General features: G+C 48.1%; 1 protein-coding gene across 8 annotated transcripts in view; it reads right to left on the bottom strand.

Moving 5' to 3' along the window:
- Positions 1-20,858, bottom strand: part of Clpb (ClpB family mitochondrial disaggregase) — a 122,810-nt gene that overhangs the window by 14,499 nt on the left and 87,453 nt on the right. For 7 of the 8 annotated variants that reach the window (XR_005491697.2, XR_010057345.1, XM_008759796.3 and 4 more), the window contains 2 exons: positions 9,391-9,505; positions 342-419 (listed from right to left, as the gene is read on the bottom strand). Coding sequence is in view for 6 of the 8 variants with exons in the window: in XM_008759796.3 (XP_008758018.1) it covers positions 342-419; positions 9,391-9,505 (193 nt within the window). In the remaining 2 variants the exon portion in view is untranslated. Of the gene's footprint in view, positions 1-341; positions 420-9,390; positions 9,506-18,157; positions 18,463-20,858 lie in introns of those variants that run through there. The other variant, XM_039089865.2, reaches the window with a different exon arrangement.

Raw genomic sequence — 20,858 nt, 5'->3', positions numbered from 1 at the left:
TGCATATTAGTTCTGCTGTGCCGTGCGCACAGGAGCTTTCCTGAGCTTCCCAAAGGTAGGCTGCCCTGAGAACAACTGGTGTGCCCGGCAGTGAAGGCGGTTCGTTTGTCCCCAGAGGTGAGCCTATGGGATGCACAGGGCTAATAGGCCCCACGGTATGGTACCATGATAGGTGAAGGAATAGTAGTTCCAGCTCTTGATAACATGGGAAAAGGTTAAGAAGCCCAGGTCTTCTTTCTTGGTGACTCTGTGATCTAGGGCAGCTGTTTCTGGAGCTGTCAGGATCAGGCCAAATGCTTCTCTAGTTCTGCTTCCCCAGTGGCTGATCTGCCCATGATTACCTATTCCAGATGATCCCAAGAAGAGGAAGACTAGAGGGTGCTCCTCATCATACCAGCCATTCTCCTTCCTCCGGATCGCTACAGCCAAACACACAACATGGGATGGGGAGGGAGACAGATAAATCAATGACACAAAAGGCAGGATAATTATCACTAAGTATACAATATGTTTTACTGCTCTGCGCCCACTCAAAGTCCTCACTACCATTAGTGCTGCCTAATCTGATTAGCTGGCAAGGCCCCCAGAGACACCTAATCAGGTTAGCATGGATTTGGAAAGCTGCCCAGAGCAGATTTCGGATAAAGTTTTCCAGGATGAGCACTCAGTGTTGCCAGGGAAACCAAAAGGCGGGTGGATGGTGAATGGAGGTGAGGGGGGTGGGGGACTAGTGAAGGAGAATCTGAGAGGATCGTTCGCTCTCACTGGTCACCCCCTACTCACCTGGGAACCTGGTAAAGAATGACACTGTGATACCCAGGAAGGTACAAGACTTGGGCTCTTTCCCATTTGGGGAAACCAAGGTCTGTTCTGAAGTGTGGTTTAAGAAGTAGAACAGAGCCAAAAGCATTTACTGGAAGCCAACCAAGGACAATGTACAGCCTGAGGTCTATCTCCGATATGGCTTCTGGAGGGCTGGGGGTGAGGAGAGGGACAGACAGATCTGTACTAGGTTTCTTGAGGCTCTTTAAGAGGAAGTAAGTGGTCAAGGGCTATGCATGAAGGTGAGGAAACCCAGTCTCAGCTACAGAGTGGAATGAGGCAGAACCATAAGAAGTATCACATTTGGACACCCTGGACACTAGGTATAACTGGAAATCACCGACAATGTATTTAAGACCCACAGAAACACTGAAAGGGAAGGGTTTGTAACTCCATTATCTGAGGCAGCAAACAGGCACAGATAGAGATGTGTTAGGTCATATAGTTGGTAGATGGTATGTGAGAGTTGCTTCTTTCCCAAATGTGCCTTTAGAAAAACAAAACAAGCAAACAATCCCCCCTAAATGAACCAACCAACCAACCAACCACCCACCCACCCTCCCCACCAGGCCCCAATACAGTTGCTTTAAGAAGCGAGTGCCAATTTGGGTGGCACTAATGGAAACACAGTGGAGAGGAGCAGGAAGAGGACAGAGCACTGTGCAGTGTCAGGGTCTGTCTGCAGATGGAACAGTGTGTCTGGTCTGGTCCCCAGAGTGTCACAGGACAATACGAAAAGGATATATGTCAGAGGACAAGGCCTGGAAACTTACTTAATGGAGGAGTCAACAGTCTTAGGGACTGCCTGCCAATCTGGAGGAGTCAAGCTCCCAAATGTTATGTAGCTGGGCTTCAAAGCAGCCACAGGACTGATGACAGATCACAGCACTGACAGAATCTGGAGAGGTGGCAGGCCCAAAGTGCTGGGGAGAAGAACTAATGTAAGGGATAGGTAAGAGCAGACTGAGTCTGGGCTGCCCCATGCCTGCCTTCTTCCTCGCCTTTTAGAAACAGATGGAAACAGTGCAAGCTCAGGAACAGACTAGGCCCCCTGTGCTGCCAGGAGTTGCTCCCTGAGAAGAGCTTGGGGAAATGGCCTGATTTCCCTCCTGGGCTGAAATCTGGCTCTTCTCTAACTAACTCACTGGGGTTCTCTGAAAGGGCTGGTTAGCAGGGATGCTTAGAGACTGCATGGGCCTGAACATAGGGATAAAGGAGGAAAGTCAAGTCTGTTTGACAACAGAAACAAGGAGTTAGGGGTAAGAGTATTTGGGCACAGGTTGAGGTAGTAAATTGGCAGAAGTTAAGCCACTTAGTAGTGGCTATGGGTAAAAAGTGTGTACGTGTACGGGCAGGGCTGACAGAGGGTCAGCTGAGAAGAGCCAAATTCTTCCAAAAGCTGGCAGAGATGAAAATCTGTTGAGGACAGAGGAAGCCTGAAGCAGGCTTAGGTTTTGTCTATCTGGGAAGGCAGAAGGACTTCACCCCAGCATCACTCAGACAGGTGGAATGGCCCCTCAGGCAGGGCATCATGTTTGTGAGGTTCTACTCTTGGCTGTTCTTTTGGGGTAGTGTCCTAGCCCATTGAGAGCTGCACATAGCTGGGCTGTGCAGCACAAAAAAACACCATGGAGAATGTGGAATTGAATTACGCCTGGGGCCATCTTTCCCCTTCCTTTCTAATAATGCACCTGGGAAAGAGCTCTTTATAATGCCAGGCAGACTCCACTGCACAGCTGTCCCTGGTCAATTCTGCCAGACCCAGGGCAGGAGTCTGGGGTGGGCCTGCTCTGGGGTCCCTGTGAAACAGGAGAAATGCCAACCATTAAACAATTATAACTCTGGATATTTCTAATAATATCTGAAGAGAAAAACGGCCAAGCAGATGGAGTCCGACAGAATGAAAAATGAAGGCAGCTAGGAGAAACTGGGGAAGGCAACCCCCAGGGTGTGTGTGGCTGGTCATGGCTGAGGACTGAGGCTGGGGAGCCTGGAGAGTCCTGTCCGTCCAGGGTAAAGGTTAGGCCAGATGGAGACTGGAGGGGCCCACACGAATGTGGCCATAAGTGCCGACGCTCTTACCCTGCGCCTCAGCAATGTGCAGCTTATTTTACTAGCACTTTATAAAGAATCTCTATCAGTGTGGTTATATGAGGCAATGGGCAGGGAACTTGATTCCTGTTTTATAGATGAGAGTATATCCGTAGACATTAGGAAACCTGCTCAGGTCCACGGGAACACAGTCGGAAGAGCAGGGCTTTAACCCCACTGTGGCTGACCCCTGCCTACACTGTCAGGAGCATAGCAAGGAAGGGCAGCTCTAGAAGCCCTAATCCTGTCTTCACTACTGCTCTTGGTGCTCCTCAGTGTCAGGGGCCTTCCGCAAATGCAGCTCAGCACCTCGCCCCCACAGACCCCAGCTCTGCAGGTCCCAAGCAGGCTCTTCTGCTCCCACACGCTACTTGAGCACACATCCCACTTGTGCTGCCCTCACCAGACGCTCTCTTGGCCATGTCTGTTACTTCGAGACCACTGGAAAAAAGAGCTCTGTAGCAAGTCTTCATGATCAATTAATTCCATCATAGTGCCTCTAGCCTATCAGTTCTCTTGTTATGTATTCATTTATAGAGCAGTGTGGTGGAGTTGATGCGTTAAGAGGAGCTTGCGTGGAATCTTGTCTTCCGCCACTTCCTCACTGGCTAATAAAATATTTACTCCTTTTTAGTCATGGCAGCAATGATGGCAGTCACTGTCCGTCCAAATTTTACATTTTAAAAATTTATTTATTTACTTTTTTTTTTCCAAGACAGGGTTTCTTGGGAAGCCCAGGCTGGTAGAACTCAGAAATTCACTTGCCTCTATCACCTGAGTGCTAGATTTAAAGGTGTGAGCCACCACTACCTGGTTCAATGTCACCTTTTCAAACATCTCCTTCAACAATGTAATAATGCCAAGTGGTATATAATGTCTCTGTTTCATATAGGAGAAAACTAGGAACCAGACATGGGGAATCAATATAAGGGGTTTCCTCTACCTGTGCCCTTTTATGGGCAAGGCCAGCAGGTTCTGGGCACTCTAATTCCTTATGGATCTCTGAGACTAGCCTCTCACTGGCTTAATGTTTGTTGACTAAATTAACTCTTGGTATGCCTGGGACTGCAAAAATGCAGGCTGATTTTTATCCCCTTTTACAGAGGACAGTGTGTCTGGAAGAGACTCAGTGCTGCAGGTCATCGCCACCCTGGGGGAAAGGCTGCTGTTCTCTTCTGAGCCCACTAGGGAGCCTTACGCATCCTTTCTGCAAGCAAGCTCTTGGCATGGACTTGGCATGCGCCTCTGAGGTAAGACCGAGGGCTGTAGCTGGGATGGATGTGCTAAGAGAATATGGCAGTACCTGGATACCTGAGGCACAAGGGATATAACAGGGCATTCTGGGAAGGCTCTGGTATGTGAAAAAGTAAAGAGGGAAAAGGACTGCCTACTCTCAACCCAGAGCTTTGCTTCTCCCCAACTGAAGCTCAGGGGCAGCCTGGGCTCACACTTATTGATAAGTTCCTTTATTTTTAAATTTATTTTTATTTATGTGTGTATGCCATGAATGCAGGTAGCTGGCGGACAGAAGAGGGTGTCAGACTCTTGAAGCTGGAGTTATAGGCATTGTGAGCCACCCAATGTGGGTACTGAGACCTGAACTCAGGTCCTCTGGAAGAGTAGTCAGGGCTCTTAACTGCTGAGTCATCTGTCCATCCCCCTTCTAGGTAGGTTCTAATGGTCTCATGTGAGGATTTTCAAAGTAACCTAGTAATCTGGACACACAAGTATTCAATGCTGTGGCATTCCAGGGGAACCTGCCATTTGGAGCAATGCTAAAGGTTGAGTGTCACCCTTGTGTCAACTAGCAGTATCAAAATGGTTCTTGTAGCCAGGCTGTGGTGGCCAACACCTTTAATCCCAGCACTCTGGAGGCAGAGGCAGGTGGCTCTCTGTGAAATCGAGGCCAGCCTGGTCTACAGAGGGAGTGCTAGGACAGCCAGGGCTACACAGGGAGAGGGAGAGGGAGAGGGAGAGGGAGAGGGAGAGGGAGAGGGAGAGGGAGAGGGAGGAGAGGGAGAGGGAGAGGGAGAGGGAGAGGGAGGAGAGGGAGAGGGAGAGGGAGGAGAGGGAGAGGGAGAGGGAGAAAGGGAGAGGGAGAGGAGAAAAAAGGGCTCTGTCTTCATTTACCTCTGTACAGCTTTGTTCAACCTTTGTATAGCTGTGGCCCAACCCTAGGAAACAGTTTACACAAGGTAGGGTCCTGATCTCTGAGAGAAAACCACAGAAACACAGTAGATATCAAACCACTAATGTAATGATAGGAGTTCACATTCTTGAGAATGGCCCTGAGAACTGGAAGACATTTTGGGAAGGGCAGGCCCTACTGCAGAAGTGCAGTGGAAGCTATGAATTGTGTGAGGCAGTGCAGGGGATTCAGAGAATCTGCTGGAACCTGGGGGAATGTCTGTGAGGCCCATGTCCTTACACAAACAGTTCTGAAGCTGCCAGGTATGTGCAGGCGGACCTACTGCCCACCCAGAATATCAAAGGTGAAGGAATATGCTGCAATTAATGACCTCACTAGATTTCCCTTTCCAGTATGCTGTGAGCTACCATAGGCCACAGTACCTAAGTGAATTAATTTTATAAGCTGCTTCAATGGGGATAACACAAACATATCTGGCCTCTCACAAGGAAGCTCAAGTACATTGCTCCTGAATTGGGTTAGGCAGTGTGTAGGGCTGGGTTGGAGCCTCGTTACAGGAAGGCCTAAAGAACTATAGGCTGATAGGGCAGCAGTGGCAGAGTCAGGTGGGAAGGCAAAGGCAGGCTGTGGTGGTTGGTGTGAGTGCAGCAAGCGGGGGAAGTGAGGGAGGTTGGCAGCCAGTGGCAGTAGGTCCTTTACACCATGTTAGGACAAGGGAATGATTTAGATTTGTGTGGTTTTTTTTTTTAAAGATTTATTTATGTGCATTGGTGTTTTGCCTCTGTGTGTCAGATCCTCTCAAACTGGAGTTAGACAGTTGTGAGCTGCCAAGTGGGTGCCAGGAATTGAACTGGGGTCCTTTGGAAGAGCAGCCAGTGCTCTTAACCACTGAACCATCTTTCCAGCCCTAAATTTGTGTTTTGTAAAGATCACTCTGGCCTAGCAGGGACACTAAGGGAAGGAAAAGAGGCCAATAGTGGTCAGATCAGAGAATTAGGATGTGATGGTTGGTACTGTCAGCTTGACAGGGTCTAGACTCACCTAGGTGACAAGACTCTGGCCATGCCTGTGTGAGGGATCATCTAGACTAGGTTAACAGTAGTGGGAAGACCCACCTCATCTGTGAATGGCACCATTTCATGGGCAAGCATCTCAAACTCAATAAAAGGAGGACGTGAGCTAACACCAGCATTAACTACTCTCTGTTGCCAACTGCATGAAGGTCCTGTCACCAGGACCCTCTGCAACTACGGACTGTATTCTACAACTACGGACTGTATTCTTCAGCTATGAGCCCAAATAAAACCTTTCTTCTTTGCCTTTGCCTCTTGTATGATATTTTATTGCAGCAATAAGGTAACTAAATAAAGTACAGGAAAAGGAAGAGAGGTCTGGTTTGAGAACCGTAGAAGAGAATGACAGAACTTGATACTTGAACTGTACGGGGTGAAAAGGAAGGATGGTGGTGCCAAGAAAAAGTGTATGTTTCTATCTAGGAGTCCAGTGATTGGAGGCCTAGTTCTGAACATGCTAACCTGACAGCCTTTCTGAGGTGAGTGGGACTTGTGCTTAGCTCCCAGCAAGTCTGATAGCTAAGACTGACATCTTCCATCACTTGACCCAGACCGGCTCAGGGTTCTGGAAGGAGAGACTCACTTTCCATACCCTTGTGATAGTAGGCTGGCCTGGTGTGTCATGTGATGACCCTAACGGACAAGAGCGGCCATGGGGTCTGGTTTGCGGGCTGGTACTTGAGCTCCTCCATTTGTAAGGCAGTAACTGTGCGCCATCCTTGCTAGAGGCCCCGCAGCTGGGGATCACACTGATAAATTCACTGTATTACTTTGCACAAATCAATATCCCAGCACTTACCAGGGGTTGATGTGACCGAAATTGGTTTCAGCCAATTCGTGAGGGTAATAAATGGCCATTTATCAAATCAATTCATTCTGTAGCACTTCTCTGGCTGCCCATCCTCATGGTACCCATGGGGTGCCAGGCTCTGTCCCCCTCTACGTAGTCCCTAGCACACATTCAACATTAGTTTAGAGAACCCACCGAAGCCTGACATAGCCTCTAGATATGCCCACCCTTCTATGCCTGCTGGGGTTCTAGGGTGCCGAGGCTCTGGGCATTGCTTGCTTACCACAAGTTCAGACCCAGAAAGTGCCTCGTGCTGTGACTAGGCCACTAGGCTGCTTATTCCTTCTTTTGCGGATCCAGAAGCTTTTGGGGCTGGTCATAGAGGAATGAACTCAGTGCAGGGCATTCTCAGTGTGATCCTAGCTGCAGGGCTCATCAGCAAGGCAGAGACACAATAAACAAAAGCAAAAAAAGGCACAGCCCTGGACAACCTGGACCCCAAAGGATCAGAGCCTTGGCAGGGCCAATCTATACAATGGGGCAAGGAGTGGGACTTTCTGACAGCCAGTTTACCACTGACTTAATGGGGAGTTCAGAAGACAGAAGAGGGGCTTTGAGAGACGGTAGTTCCCAGGATGCATATTCTAACAGTTCTTGGAGGCAGAGAGCAGATCACCCAGTCTGAGCCAATTGCAATGGGATGACAGTAAGATAGGCATCAGAGGCCAGCTCAGTGCTGGGGAAGAGGCAAGTTGGGACTGGAGGCCCAGTTACAGGTGAAAGAAATGGAATACAGGGCCCAACCCAAGACAACATTTTGAGGATAGGACTAGGTTGTGTGGCACAGACAGGAAAACATGGGCTTCTGAGTCATGGGGTATTGATGTTGGCACCTCGATATAGAGGCAAGGGAAGTAATATCAAAGAAGCTGGAGTGCACAGAGGAAAATGTGAAACACTATTTCTGAGAAGCTTTTTGGCTCCTGGGCTTGGGAGGCTGCTGAGAAGTGGAGGCCAGAGATTAGGAGAACGCCTATTGGAAACGGGTTTGTAAGACACTCAGTTGTTGTGAGGTTAGCTGTAGTCCAAGTCCAAGTGGATGTGAGACTCCAAGTAGAGTGTTCTGTTAGGCCTTCGGCTGTGATTCCCATCTCCTAGGTAGCAGCTGGAGACAGAACTAGAACGGAGCATCCAGGTGCAGACTGGGCCCAAGTGGTGGCTCTTCCCAGCATCTGCGTGACTCCGACTTACAGATGGGATGGCAGCTTTGGTCCCTAGGTTCCATTTGTGTGCTGAAAGTCAGGCCCCTGATGAGGGTCTCATGAGCTCTCATGCTACATGAGGATGGTAGAGAAAGATTGGGCTCACCATGTCTTGGGGTAACTGCCATTATTTTCTAGTTACTCCCTAATGTTTCCCTAGAATGCTAGAATGTGCCAAAGAGGGCAGATGTCTAGATTCCAGCCTGATGAGGTTCCTTCTTAGTACGCAGAGCCTGGTGAGTCCTGAGCAGATACTGAGGTGCGTGTAACGGGATGAGATACTTAGAGAGTAAAGGGCGGCCAGTCAGGAGGACTGGCAAAGACAATGTAAATAGAGGGTTAGACTCTAGCTGAGCAGCAGGTGGCCTGACGGGAGCCTGTTAAAAACATGAAAAATGGGGGCTGGGGATTTAGCTCAGTGGTAGAGCGCTTACCTACGAAGCGCAAGGCCCTGGGTTCGGTCCCCAGCTCCGAAAAAAAGAATCAAAAAAAAAAAAAAAAAAACAAACAAACAAAAAACCATGAAAAATGGGTTCTGACTCTACAGGTGTAAACTGAGGTCTAAAGCTATGACCCTTGCCCAGAAAACATCCTTGGAGAAACACATGTCCCAAGGGAGACCCCTTAGTCTGGACAGGAAACTGCTTCCCTGCCTCACCTGCCTTAACTCCCCCTGAAACAGGTCTGAGTTGTAGAACAAGGTGAGGCCCCTGCCTTCAGTGGCATATGCTATGCACATCTGTTGAAAGAGAGCTGTGCTTGGCAGGGGCTTCAGGATGGCAGTAAGCCCTATACCAGTGGGAAGACAGCGTTTCTTGGGATGTTTTCTGTAAGATCCAGTCATACAGCTACTGGCAAACCATTCTCAGTTTGGGACTGAGTCCTGGGCTAGCTGGCATAGAGAAACTGAAGTTTTGTTCTAGCTCAGCTCCCATCCCTCTCTGAGTCTCAGGTGTCCCACCTTAAACTGGGAGATGAGGCTAGGGGAACAGATGACGAATAGGGGTGTTTGATGGTGACCAGCTCACAGCACTGCTCTAAGGACTAAAAGACCTAAAACATGCAAGAGCTTAAGACTGTAGGCAGAGTACTCCTAGGTAGTACTCAGCAAACAGTAACTCTGAATATAGACTGCATATCTTTGGCTTTGGGGCAGCAAATTGTGCACCTCTCCCACCTACTGGCACTGAGGACAGGACTCACCAGCACCAACGGTAGCAATGGCACTCTCCTGGCCAATGATGTGCTCCTTCAGTCGCTGCTCCAGTGGGAAGCGGCGCCGTTCTTCTGCCTCACGCTTCCTCTGCTTCTCCATGTACTAAGGGAAAAAGAGCAAAGGTTCAGGGAGGCGGGAACCTGCAGATATTGGTGCTCCAAGGGTCCTGCTCTGCCTTATAACCACCGGAGATACTTTAGGTCACTCCAGCCTGCTGTTCAGGAGGCAGAGCCTCATCACAGACAGTTCTTGGGCAGAAACGACTTTCCTCATGGCTTGAGAGCATGAAGTGCTTACTGTACCTTTCACTAACACTACTCCTGGAAAAGTTTGCTACACTCTTTTTTTTTTTTTTTTTTTAAAGTGCAGACTCCAGAGTGCTTCCTATAGGCAAGCTCTAGCTGTCTCTGGCATGGACTCTGGCCCAGCAGCAGCATGTGGTCTATGTCACTGTTTACAGACACAAGAAGGAGAGAACTGCTAGACAGGATGGTGTCGACACACAGACGGGAAGATACACAAATATGGGCTGCTTGGGTGTGGCTTTCCAGGGTATAGGAAGGAGATGGTAAGAAAGTAGAGGACTGGTGACCAGGGAGTTGGGGCTGCAGGAACTTGGTGAGGACACATTCACTGAAGCAAACCAGACAGATCCTAACTGAGAAGCAAATGCCAGGTCTTCAGGTGCCTTTTCTCCCCAGGTCACAGTACCATGGGCATCTTTCTTGGAAGAGAGCTGCCAAGGTAAGGCCCTGTCACAAAAGTTGTGTTTGCAAATTGTTCTTGTGGGTAGAGTGGAAGAAAAATACCTGCTGCTTGGGTAGTGTTTTCCTGTTATAGTAGTGACCTTGACAGAAGTTAAAAAAAATAAATAGCAAACAATCCAATTTTGGCTGTTGCTATCAGTCTGTAACTGAAAGCTCCCATCAGTCCTCGGTTTCATATGGAGCAATAATTCGGCGCTGATCCCAGTGGAGTGACGCTTGCCGGCTGGAATCCAGAGTGTCACTGTGCAACTCCCTCAGGCGCCACATACATCACCTGGCTCTGCCAACTCCAGCCATATATCTGCCTCTTCCTCCTCCCTGTCCACAGCCATTCAGCACTCAGGCCCACTGGGCTGGAAGGTGCTGATGACAAGTGTCTCCCTCTCTCTCTCTCTCTCTCTCTCTCTCTCTCTCTCTCTCTCACACACACACACACACACACACACACACACAGTTACTCTCATACACACTCGCAGGGATGGTGCCAACTTGTTGGACAGACCCTGAAGGAAATGGATTGGCTGGGCGCATTTACACACCGCTGTGTGCCAGGCACTGTACTCAGCGCTTCGTTCAGTGTCTCAATTTTCAGAGTCACCTCCAGTCTGAAGTTGGGCTCTTCTGGCTCAGGGTAAACCAATTATATGGCAGAAGAACAAGCTTTTCTATAGACAGATATGAACTCCAATGACCTCATCCATTTAAGAGCTAGAGACTAGGGTAGTCAGAACCTCTCAGGATCTCAGTTTCCTCACCTCATCACGGAGCTGGTGCTTGCACCCACACTTTAGGATGCTTGAGGAGGAAATGAGAGAAGCATGTGGCAGAGCCTGGCATGAAGTAAATGTGGGTTGGTAGTAAGTGGTAGTCAGGTGACTCAGATGTCTTCCAAGCACCTACCCGCTGAGCACATTTTCTCTCTTCCTTTCCTTTCCTCCCACAAGTGGCAACTGAGCCTAGGGTCCTTGCTCACACTGGGCAAGCACTTTACTCTGAGCTGTATGTCAGCCCTTGGGTAAATGCTACTTCCCACCAGGTGCTGGGTCTCTGTGAGCTCAAGGCTAGCCTGGTGCTCAGAGTCCCAAGACAGTCAGGGCTACATAGAAAAACCCTGTATCAAAACAAACAAACCAACCAACAAAAACAACAACTACTTCCCTTTACTCCATTTAGTATCCAATCAGCTAATCTGTTTTTTTTGGGAGGGTGGGGGGTGGAGCAGAGTAAAGTACAGGACTCCTTTTATTTAATTTGATCAGAGGCAGAGATCCATAGACTAAAAGAAGAGGTGCTCTAGCTTTAGTGCCAGAGAGATCCAGGAACCAAGTCCACTCGATGCCCACTGCCTTGGAAACACCTCTTAAGGTGCCCTCTCTTGGTACCTCAGTGTGCGGGTGCTGTCTCCACAGGCCCATTTTCTGGAGACACCCTGACTACTTGAGGCAGCCCTCTTTGGCCATCAGTTTTCCTTACATGACATGGAATTCTGTCTGCATTATTTCCATCTATGGGGGCCTCACAGCACATACCTTTCCTCTTGTGTCAGGCAAAGCCTGAGGAGATTGTATTCTGCTATTTGAACTGAGGTATGACCATCATGGTTCCCTGAGTACTCTCTAGAAAACATTTCTTCCTAGAACTCTCCTTTGGAGTCAAGATCTTATGTTGCTTTAGAAGTCCCATTAATTTCTTGGACAAAGGGCAAGAGTTCTAATTACTATGAAGCACTGGGGGAGAGTCTGAATGAACTGGGTGGATTTTGGGAGCTTCCTAGATGGTGTTGGGAAAAGGGTCCATTAGAACTAATCTCTTGCTTGTGTTGCACATCTGAGAACCTGTTTTCAACTCCCACAGCCTAGAGTTAGGGTAGAGCACAGACTCCTGAAAGTTGTTCTTTGACTTCCACACACATGTGCGTCACGAAGTACATGAATATGTATTTCTAAACATATGTATCATACACACAACTAAAAGATGTATTATACTGGATATTAGAGGCTATGTGTAGTGCTATCTGTTGTTTTGCCAAGGTGTAAAAGAAATCATCTTTTAGTTTGTATTGTTTTACACTACTAGGGATTGAACACTGGGTCTTGTCAATACTAGGCATGACCCTCTTTTTAAGGGCAACTGTCCTCAGCCCAGCATTGTAGAAAGTTAGTCAGTAGGAAAAAAACCAAACCAAACCAAACCAAACCAAACTGGAGAAGGAAAACACTTGCTTTGTATTTGTTCAGCCTGGGGGAGAGGAGGAGCTCAGCATGGCTGCTGCGCTTGGCTCTTGGAAGGCACGTGGGGAAAGGCTACAGAACTGAGTTCAAGGCTCTGCTTTAGTGGGGTTCCACTTATCTCGAAGACATGGCAGGTAACAGACGCAAGGGGGTGGACTGAGAGGTCCTGTGAAGGGGCTGCCAGGAGAGCAGGTGTGGGGAGTGACCATCTTAATAAAAGCCTGGAACAATTAACTTCAGATGCTCTCACCTGGAGCTGGCAGCAGCCTGCCCCCATGCTGTATCTTGGCTGGCTGATCGCAGCTCCTGGTTTCCATCAGTCTTGATTTAATATGGCACTCCTGGCTCTGAGTGCATTTACAGGAAAGGGCTGGGAGGCCTAGCTAAGCCTGCCTCACTCAGAGATGAGTGGCAGGGCTGAGTGGTGCAACAAGGGAGGGCTTTGGGTAGAAGTGTATGATAAGCATCTTGATTACTGAGCATGACTTAGGTGACAGGTTTGACAATGAAGCTGGTAAGGAGAGGGCCGCTGTGGTGGTAGGTGGCCAGAATAAGTCCCTGAGCAAAAGTGGGGTTGTGAGGTGTAGAGGAACAAGCCAAATTTGCAAACCCTCTTGGAGATGTGAGGCCATCAGAGATACTGGCTACTCTGTGCCCTTGGGTGTTCCTCATACTTCTGACTCCTAAGTCAGTCTGAACTTAACTCCTGGTCAGGACATTTGACTGCCTGAAATGTGGGGACAGGAAGAACAATGTAGGAAGAACAACACAGGGGACTAGCAGGCACAGAGACTAGGGTAGGAGAGATGACAACACAGCAATCCAGGGTATCCAACACAAAGAAACTGCCTTGTTGAGGCACCCCAGCCCCACATATACAGATGTGCAGCTTGGTCTTCATGCAGGTCCCCCAACAACTGGAACGGGGGTTTACCCCAACTCTGTTGTCTGCCTATGGAGCCTGCTCCCCTAACTGGGCTGTCTTGTCTGGCCTCAGTAGGAGAGGATGTGCCTAGTCCTGCAGTGACTTTGAGGTGCCAGAGAGGACTGGTTCCCAAGAAGGGGCTTCCCCATTCTCAGAGGTGAAGGGGAGGGGCCACATGAGGGGGAGACTGGGAGGAGATGTGGGGGTTGCGATCTGGATGTAAAGTGAATAAATAAATTAATGGAAATAAAAAAGAGCTATGGATGCCAATCAAATGGAACAGGTGAGAGGGGTAGGAAGGGACTTGAAAGCTTCTTGTACTAGCCCATAAAATACACTCTAAGTGAAGAGGGCTGGCCACAGGGCACCTTCCACAGTCCACTCTCTACCTTTCCAGTCCCCTCCCCTATTTGTGCTAGAGATTCACACACCTTTAATTCCAGCACTCAGGAGGCAGAGGCAGAGGCAGAGAGGCAGAGAGGCAGAGGCAGGCAGATCTTTGTGAATTTGAGGTTAGCCTGGTCTACACAGAGTTCTAGGACAGCCAGGGCTGTTACACAGAGAAACCCTGTCTTAAAAGACAAAGCATAACATCTCATCTCCCAATGTCATCCCAGAGGTTCCCAACTTCTTTTGCAGGCTCCAGAGCCATCCTGCCAGGGGTGATTTCAACCACTGCCAAGAGACCTGGCTTACATTTCCTTCTGTGATCTGACCTGCATGTGTCTGTAAATGGCTGGTTGGTTCAGGAGACCAGAGAGAAAGTGAGAAGGGGAAGCAGGAGCCAGGAGAGAGATGCTCTCAGACTCTGGGCATGTGATGCTGACAATCCCGTGATTCCTGATCGTCCATCCCTTGCATAAAGTAACTGCCAGGTCCTCCCACCGCCACTCTCCCTTTTGTAATCAGTATTTTTTGGGGAGAGACTTTGACATAAAGTGAAGTAAATATCCTGTCACTCTGCAAACTTTAGTCTCTAGTTTTGGCCCTCACTGGCAGGTCTTGTCTGATGTGGGGCCAGTGATTTGATCCTCATAGTTCTATGAAGTTGACCGTGTCTTAGGGAGATTAGTGAATCCAAGCCAGCTCTGCTGGTGGCAGGAGACACAGATCATTAACCCAGGAAGGCTGCCTCTAAGTCTGTTACTTTCTACCTGGTGACGAGGGAAGGCACCCATCTTCACTGAGTTTAAGGTCTAATTATGGAGATGAGATTAAAAACACAAATTTGCTCTATTTGTTTCTACTTCTGGGATACACAGTAAAATAAATACCAGAGGGTGTTCTAGCCAGAAATATCTAATGAGTTGAATCAGAAGTAAACAGTAGGACATTCTACAAAATTACCAGCCTGTATCAGCCTATATCTGTGACAATGGCAAGATCATGAAAAACAAGGGGAGGCTGGGAAACAAGTTCTTTTCAGAGGAACATGATGACTAAATCCAACATAGACCCAGACTTTCTTCCTTTGTAAAGAGAATACTGGGGAGCTGGGGAATCTGAATACCACTGGAGGGTGACTTAGTATCAGTGATTTGATATTTTGATTTTGGTGACTGCTCACAGTATATAAACATGTGGGCTGAGTATGTTGCTCAGTGATACTGCACGTGCTCAGTGCTCCTGAGGTTCTGAGTTCAATCCCTAACCACAGGGAAAAAAAAAAGCAAACTCCAAAAGTAAAAACAAAACTGGGTGGTGATGGTGCATACATTTAGTCCCAGCACTCTGGAAGCAGAGGCAGGTGGACCTCTGAATTCTGAGTTCAAGGCCAGTCTGGTCTACAAAGTAAGTTCCAGGACAGATAAGGCTACACAGAGAAACCCTGCTGGAAACTCCCCCAACCCCCAAATCTTGCTTTAAAACAAATAAACAAAAGCAACAAAATCCACATACACAGGAGAGTAAAGAATCAGCATGAGTATAACCTTAAAATATTTACTTTATGTAATATATAATTACATTAATTCTGTCTGTCCATCCATTCATACACACATACAACCACTGTGTTAAAATATTAACAGTTGGGCATCTAACTGAAAAGTTGATTGAAACTTGTTACATGATTTCTGAAATTGGAACAAAATAAAGGGGAAAAGGCTAGGAATGGGCAGGCAATGAGATGATTTCTTTATCAGGAGTGTTTGTTTGTGAAAGCACACAAACTGTGTCTCTGATATGCATTCCTGTCTTATAGGAATATATTTTAACAATACGTTCTTGAAGGGGTGGAGGAGAGAACTCATAGTCAGCACCTAGCACCTATGTGGCCCACAGTAGGCTACGGAGGCAGCAAGCAGGTAGTTGTGCTGAGATGTGCAGCAGAGAACATAGCACACTGAGCAGGCTGCTGGGAGGAAGATGTACCCGCCCTACCCTCCTGGGTGCTCCCCCCAGCACTCCTGCATAGTTACACTCAGGTCTGGTGGGAGCACCCAGGTTCTCTGCCTGGGATGTGGGCCCAGGGGAGCACCACATCTCCAGCTACCCTGCAGCAAATGAAAAAACACAGAGCCAGAGATTATGCTTGTGATGCTGCCACTGGGATATGCAAATAAAATATATAGGACGGGCCTATCTGCCTAATATTCCTGCCAATTCATTCTCTGGGTGTGATTAAAATGAGCAATAAATTCCTCGTGAGTCTCAGTGGAGTGAGGATCTGGAGAGGAGCTGCGGCTGGCATGCGCGCATCCCCCTCAGCTGAATATTCATCATGGGATAGCTCCCCATATTTTTGTTTTATCTGCCGTCATGTGCAGAGATGTATTTCTACCTCACTCTCATCCCTTAGTCAGGACATGAAGATGGTCTAGGCGTTAAGTATTAAACTCTCCATGTACTGAAATCATTCAAAGTGAGATCTAGGCTAACCCCTCTCTAAGCCTGCCTTGCTCACTCTGCCAAAAGAAGTGCAAGCTTTCCGGGGTGCCCCAGCCCTTTGCATCCCTCCTGAGGCAGGGTTGGTTTTTGTTTTTTGTTTTTGAGTTAAGAATGCCTGCCTCTCCCACAGTAGGACAGCAAGCTAGGGACAGTGGCTGGGCCTCTCCCACTTTGGATCTTCCCAGGAGGTAAAAGAAACTTAGACCTGGAGAACACTGAGACCTAGAGAACCTAAGAAGTCATTTTGAGAAAATCATTTCGTCCGATTAACGGTGACAGATCCTAAGAGTCAGTGATATATTTTAAGAGGAGGAATAAAGTAAAAAAAAAAATCAGGCTTATGGATAATTTTAAATATGTGGAAATCATTAATAGTAAGGGGAGAGGGGAGCTTTCAGAATCACCTTCTGGGCCAGGCAGGTAACACAAATGAGGTCATAATTCAGAAGGGACACGACAGCAGAGTCTATCCCTCAGTCTGGCACAATCCCATTTGGCATCTGACAATAGATGGAGAAAATTCAATGCCACAAGTCCTGTGTCACAGTTTTGGAAGTCTGGTTGGCATATAAGACATGGTTGCCAGTAGGTTTAGGCAGAAAGGGCACCTATGTAAAGAGACGTAGATAAAGTCTGGAAAGAGTTAATACACAGAAGCACATTAAGACCCTCACAGACAACCTGGTTTCTGTGTGTCATGTCTTTCTTTCTTCCCATCTGTGGGACGGGTATTAAGAGTGGCTGCACGAGTTTGTTACGGGAATACAGAAAGGGTATGTCAGGAGCACAGCAGTACCTGATCAGTACGGCTAGGAATGGCATGTGAAAAGCACTTATACGCAGGCAGCAGGTTAGGATACTTTTATGTGCAACTGGGCTGGGAGTTGACCTCTCTTCCAGGAAGCCTTTCTTGACTAGTAATACCACTGACTCATCTGCCTTCTGTCCAGCTGTCAGGCAACAAGCTCCAGGAGTGACTTACTCATCTGTTTTTGGCTATCTAGCCCACAGTCCAGCACAGAGCTGTCATTCAGAAACAGGTGAAATAATATTAAATTCTCCCCATCTTACTAAATTCCAAATCTTCCGTAACCAGACATATAATGCTGATACTCACAAATTTTCTACAATGAGCATAATTTAACTAGAGAATATAGGTCAAGGTGGAAGAGGTCTGGGTAGTGGTGGAGTGCAATGCAGGAGGAACAGAAGGAGCAGAGCAGAGCAGAGCAGAGCAGTAACACTGTGCTGGCTGGCTTTGTGTTAACTGGGCGGGTCAATGAGAGGAAGGGATCTCAATTAAGAAACTGCCTCCATAAGAGTGAGCTGTAGGCAAGCCTGAAAGGCATGTTCATAATTAATGATTGATGAGGGAGGCCCAGCTCACTGTGGGGAGTGCCATACTTGGGCTAGTGGTCCTGAGTCTTTAAGAAAGCAGGCTGACGGGGTTGGGGATTTAGCTCAGTGGTAGAGCGCTTGCCTAGGAAGCACAAGGCCCTGGGTTCGGTCCCCAGCTCCGGGGGGGAAAAAAAAAAAAAAAAAAAAAAGAAAGCAGGCTGAGTCAGTCAATAAGCATGGCTCCTGCCTCAGGGGTTCTTGTCCTGTGTAAGTTCCTCCTCTCATTGCTTTTGATGGAAGTGTGAATAGAAACCCTTTCCTTCCGGTGTTGGTTTTGGTCACCACAGTGGTTTTCATTACCGCCACAGAAACCTTCAGACACTCACAAAAGACACACCCCGAAGCCAGGGCCTCAGTGCCCTCCAAGTCTGAGTCACTGCAATTGACAGTAGAGCCTGAACTCTTAGGGGCAGCTCTGCTTACTGACAGCTGAAGATGGAGCTCTGCTCTAAAGCAGTGCTTTCCCCACAAAAATCTGCTGTAAAGAGCTAGATTTTGCAGTTTGGTGAAAACTAGCAGAAGAGAAAGGAGAGACAGAACAACCTACCCACAGATGATGTAGACAGCAGATCAATGAGGTGGAGATGTGGAGAGCCTTGGCCTTCAGGACGGAGGGGTCTCAACTGGCTGATGTCTGCACAGAGCTGATACTAGAGAACAGACTTCTGGCTGTGAAGCTATGGAAACTGGCGGCCTCTAAGTGGTGTTTTGCCTCCCCACAGAAGCAAGCCCTTCTGCTGTGGAAGAGCTCTGACACTGAATGTCTCACTCCTCCCATTGAGAGCACTCCTGCACTTTGGAGTGAGCAGCTTCTCCTTGCTAGCCAGATACTCCCGTTGTCTTCTGCTTTTATAAGGCAAAGCATTCTGGCCACCATACTGCTGTCCTCGACAGATGGAGTCTCAGGGCTCAACATTTGCTGACATGTGCAGCTGCCCTTGGAGCTCTAACAGGGTCTGCCTGCACAGAAGAATCCAGCCATCAGGTTGTTCACTCTGGTACTAGCTGTGGTACTAGGCTAATACTATGGCCCACCTCCCTGAGGTAACACACTTGGTTAAGTGGCCTTCAGTGGCCCTAACCACCTGTGCTGACACTAAGATGCTTGTCCATTCTGAAAGAAATCTTTGCACAACCAGTGCCTGTCCTATGTCAGGCCACATGACACACCACAGGTGTTCTGGCAAGTGCAGTACTGTCTTTCCTTCGATGAGGGGATACAGTACCAAGGCTATCTGGAACCAACAGAAATCTCATCAGAGCATGTGGGGAAGCTGACCTGAGTGGCAGTGCAGCTGCTCTAGGGCATGCAATCTGAACACATGCAATCTGGAGGGAAACAACAGCCCCTTGAATGTAGTAGCTCATTTTGGTCCAATCTGGATGGGCTATGAAAAGCTAGCTACCATTTCTTTTTTTTTTTTTTGTTCTTTTTTTCGGAGCTGGGGACCGAACCCAGGGCCTTGCGCTTCCTAGGTAAGCGCTCTACCACTGAGCTAAATCCCCAGCCCCTAGCTATCATTTCTTAGCCCATCCCTTCCCTTGAGGAAACTATCCTAAGACAAGGAGTAAGTGAGGTTGACCACCAAGGGGTTCCAGCTCTCCTCGTCTTCAAGAATGGTGGGATTACTTCTTTTGCCCCTTTGATTTGATAGGCTCTTATGGTTAGTTCTGGCCCATGAGTTGTGGGAAGTAAAGGGTCTGACTTCCACGCTGAAGAGTCAGCTGTGGCGTGTTGCTATGGTTGTAGAGGTCAGAGGGCAATTTTGTGGAGCTGGTTCTCTCCTTCTGCATTTTTAGAGATCCAACTCAGGCTGCCAGGCTTGTGAGGTAAGTGCTACTTGTCAGCTCTGAACTGAAACCTTAAAGACACTCCAGAGTATACTTTCCCTCTGGTAAGCAACAGCAAATGAGGCTGGGGTAGGGTAGAGGGAGAGTATGCTCTAAGGGTGGGTGGGGTCTGAGTGCCCTCGTTGAGCAGAGCCTACCTTCATCCCCCAGCAACAGTGAACATCAGCAAAAGGCAAAGTAAGCCTTTGTTGTTCAAACCACTGAAATTTTGGATGACCGCCAGCAGCACAGTTCCACTCATCCTGATGAATACGCACACGGATAGCCAGCTGAATCTTAGGGACTCTTGTTTAGTGTTTTTTCTTTTCTGGAGTGTCACTGGGGTTTTGGTGAGGAAAGCACTTGTCCCAAGGCCGTGTAGGCATTTCAGAGCTTGGCTAAGAACCCAAGCCTTTGGTATCTCAGGCTGGCAGAGTATCTGCCAGTAGGTTGGACCTGTCATACTGAATTACCTCTTTGGACAATAACTCAGTGTCAGAAAGAGCAAAGACCAGGACTCAGAAGCCCGGGATTCCAGGCCAGGCCCCGCCTTGTAGTCAAGTGCACTAGTTTCAGTTTTGATGCAAACTCAATATGGAACCTACAGCACGTCACATCATAACCCTGGCTCCAGTATCTACAGGAGTAAAACAAGCCAGCAGGTTCACACTTCAGAAATTTATATTAATGCTACAGCTGCGTCCTCTTGCAGCTGCCAAGAGGAAAGTGTGTGTGTGATGCATGGGCGACACTCAGGGCCATCTTCCCTTCAACCAGAAGAGGGCCATTTCCCTCTGACTCATTTGTTTTGCTTTCCTAAGATTTCCCATCACAGATCTGATGTCTAGGTTCCTGCCAGATCTGAGATTTGTGACTTGGTTCTTGGATTCTACCCAAATGTACCCAAATGGTAAGTTCTGTTACTGCAGAAGATAGAAGTCTTAGTCTTATTGTTTAGGCGTTCGAAAGTCTGGTTGAGGAAATAGCATTAGGATCTCTTGCTTAGGCTCTGGCACGTGTGTGGAGGGTAATGGTTAAGGAGCTATGGTGAGAAAGGATGTTGTCAGAAGCTGTTGGGCATGTGAGGCCTAAGGAACTCATGTTTTATTCAATACTTCATTTGGTTGGTACCTTCTGCTGAAAAGAAGCTAAGAGGCCATCACCTGAAAAATGAACATGACAGCCAGGTAGTGGTGGCACATATCTTTAACCCTGGCGCTTGGGAGGCAGAGGCAGGTGGATCTCTGAATTTGAGGCCAGCCTGGTCTAGAAGGTGAGTTCCAGGATAGCCAGGGCTACACACAGAAACCCTTTCAAGAAACCAGGAAAAAAAGAGTTAATTCTCAGAAGCTGCAAATGGCTTGGGCCTCCCCCTCTACATGGTAATGACCAGAAACCTTGTTCTTGGTAAGGCCAGG

The sequence above is a fragment of the Rattus norvegicus genome, chromosome 1 (assembly GCF_036323735.1).
Source record: "Rattus norvegicus strain BN/NHsdMcwi chromosome 1, GRCr8, whole genome shotgun sequence".
NCBI classification, from domain to species: domain Eukaryota; kingdom Metazoa; phylum Chordata; class Mammalia; order Rodentia; family Muridae; genus Rattus; species Rattus norvegicus.
Note: the sequence above shows the minus strand (reverse complement) of the source record. Positions and strands in the feature narration are given on the sequence as shown.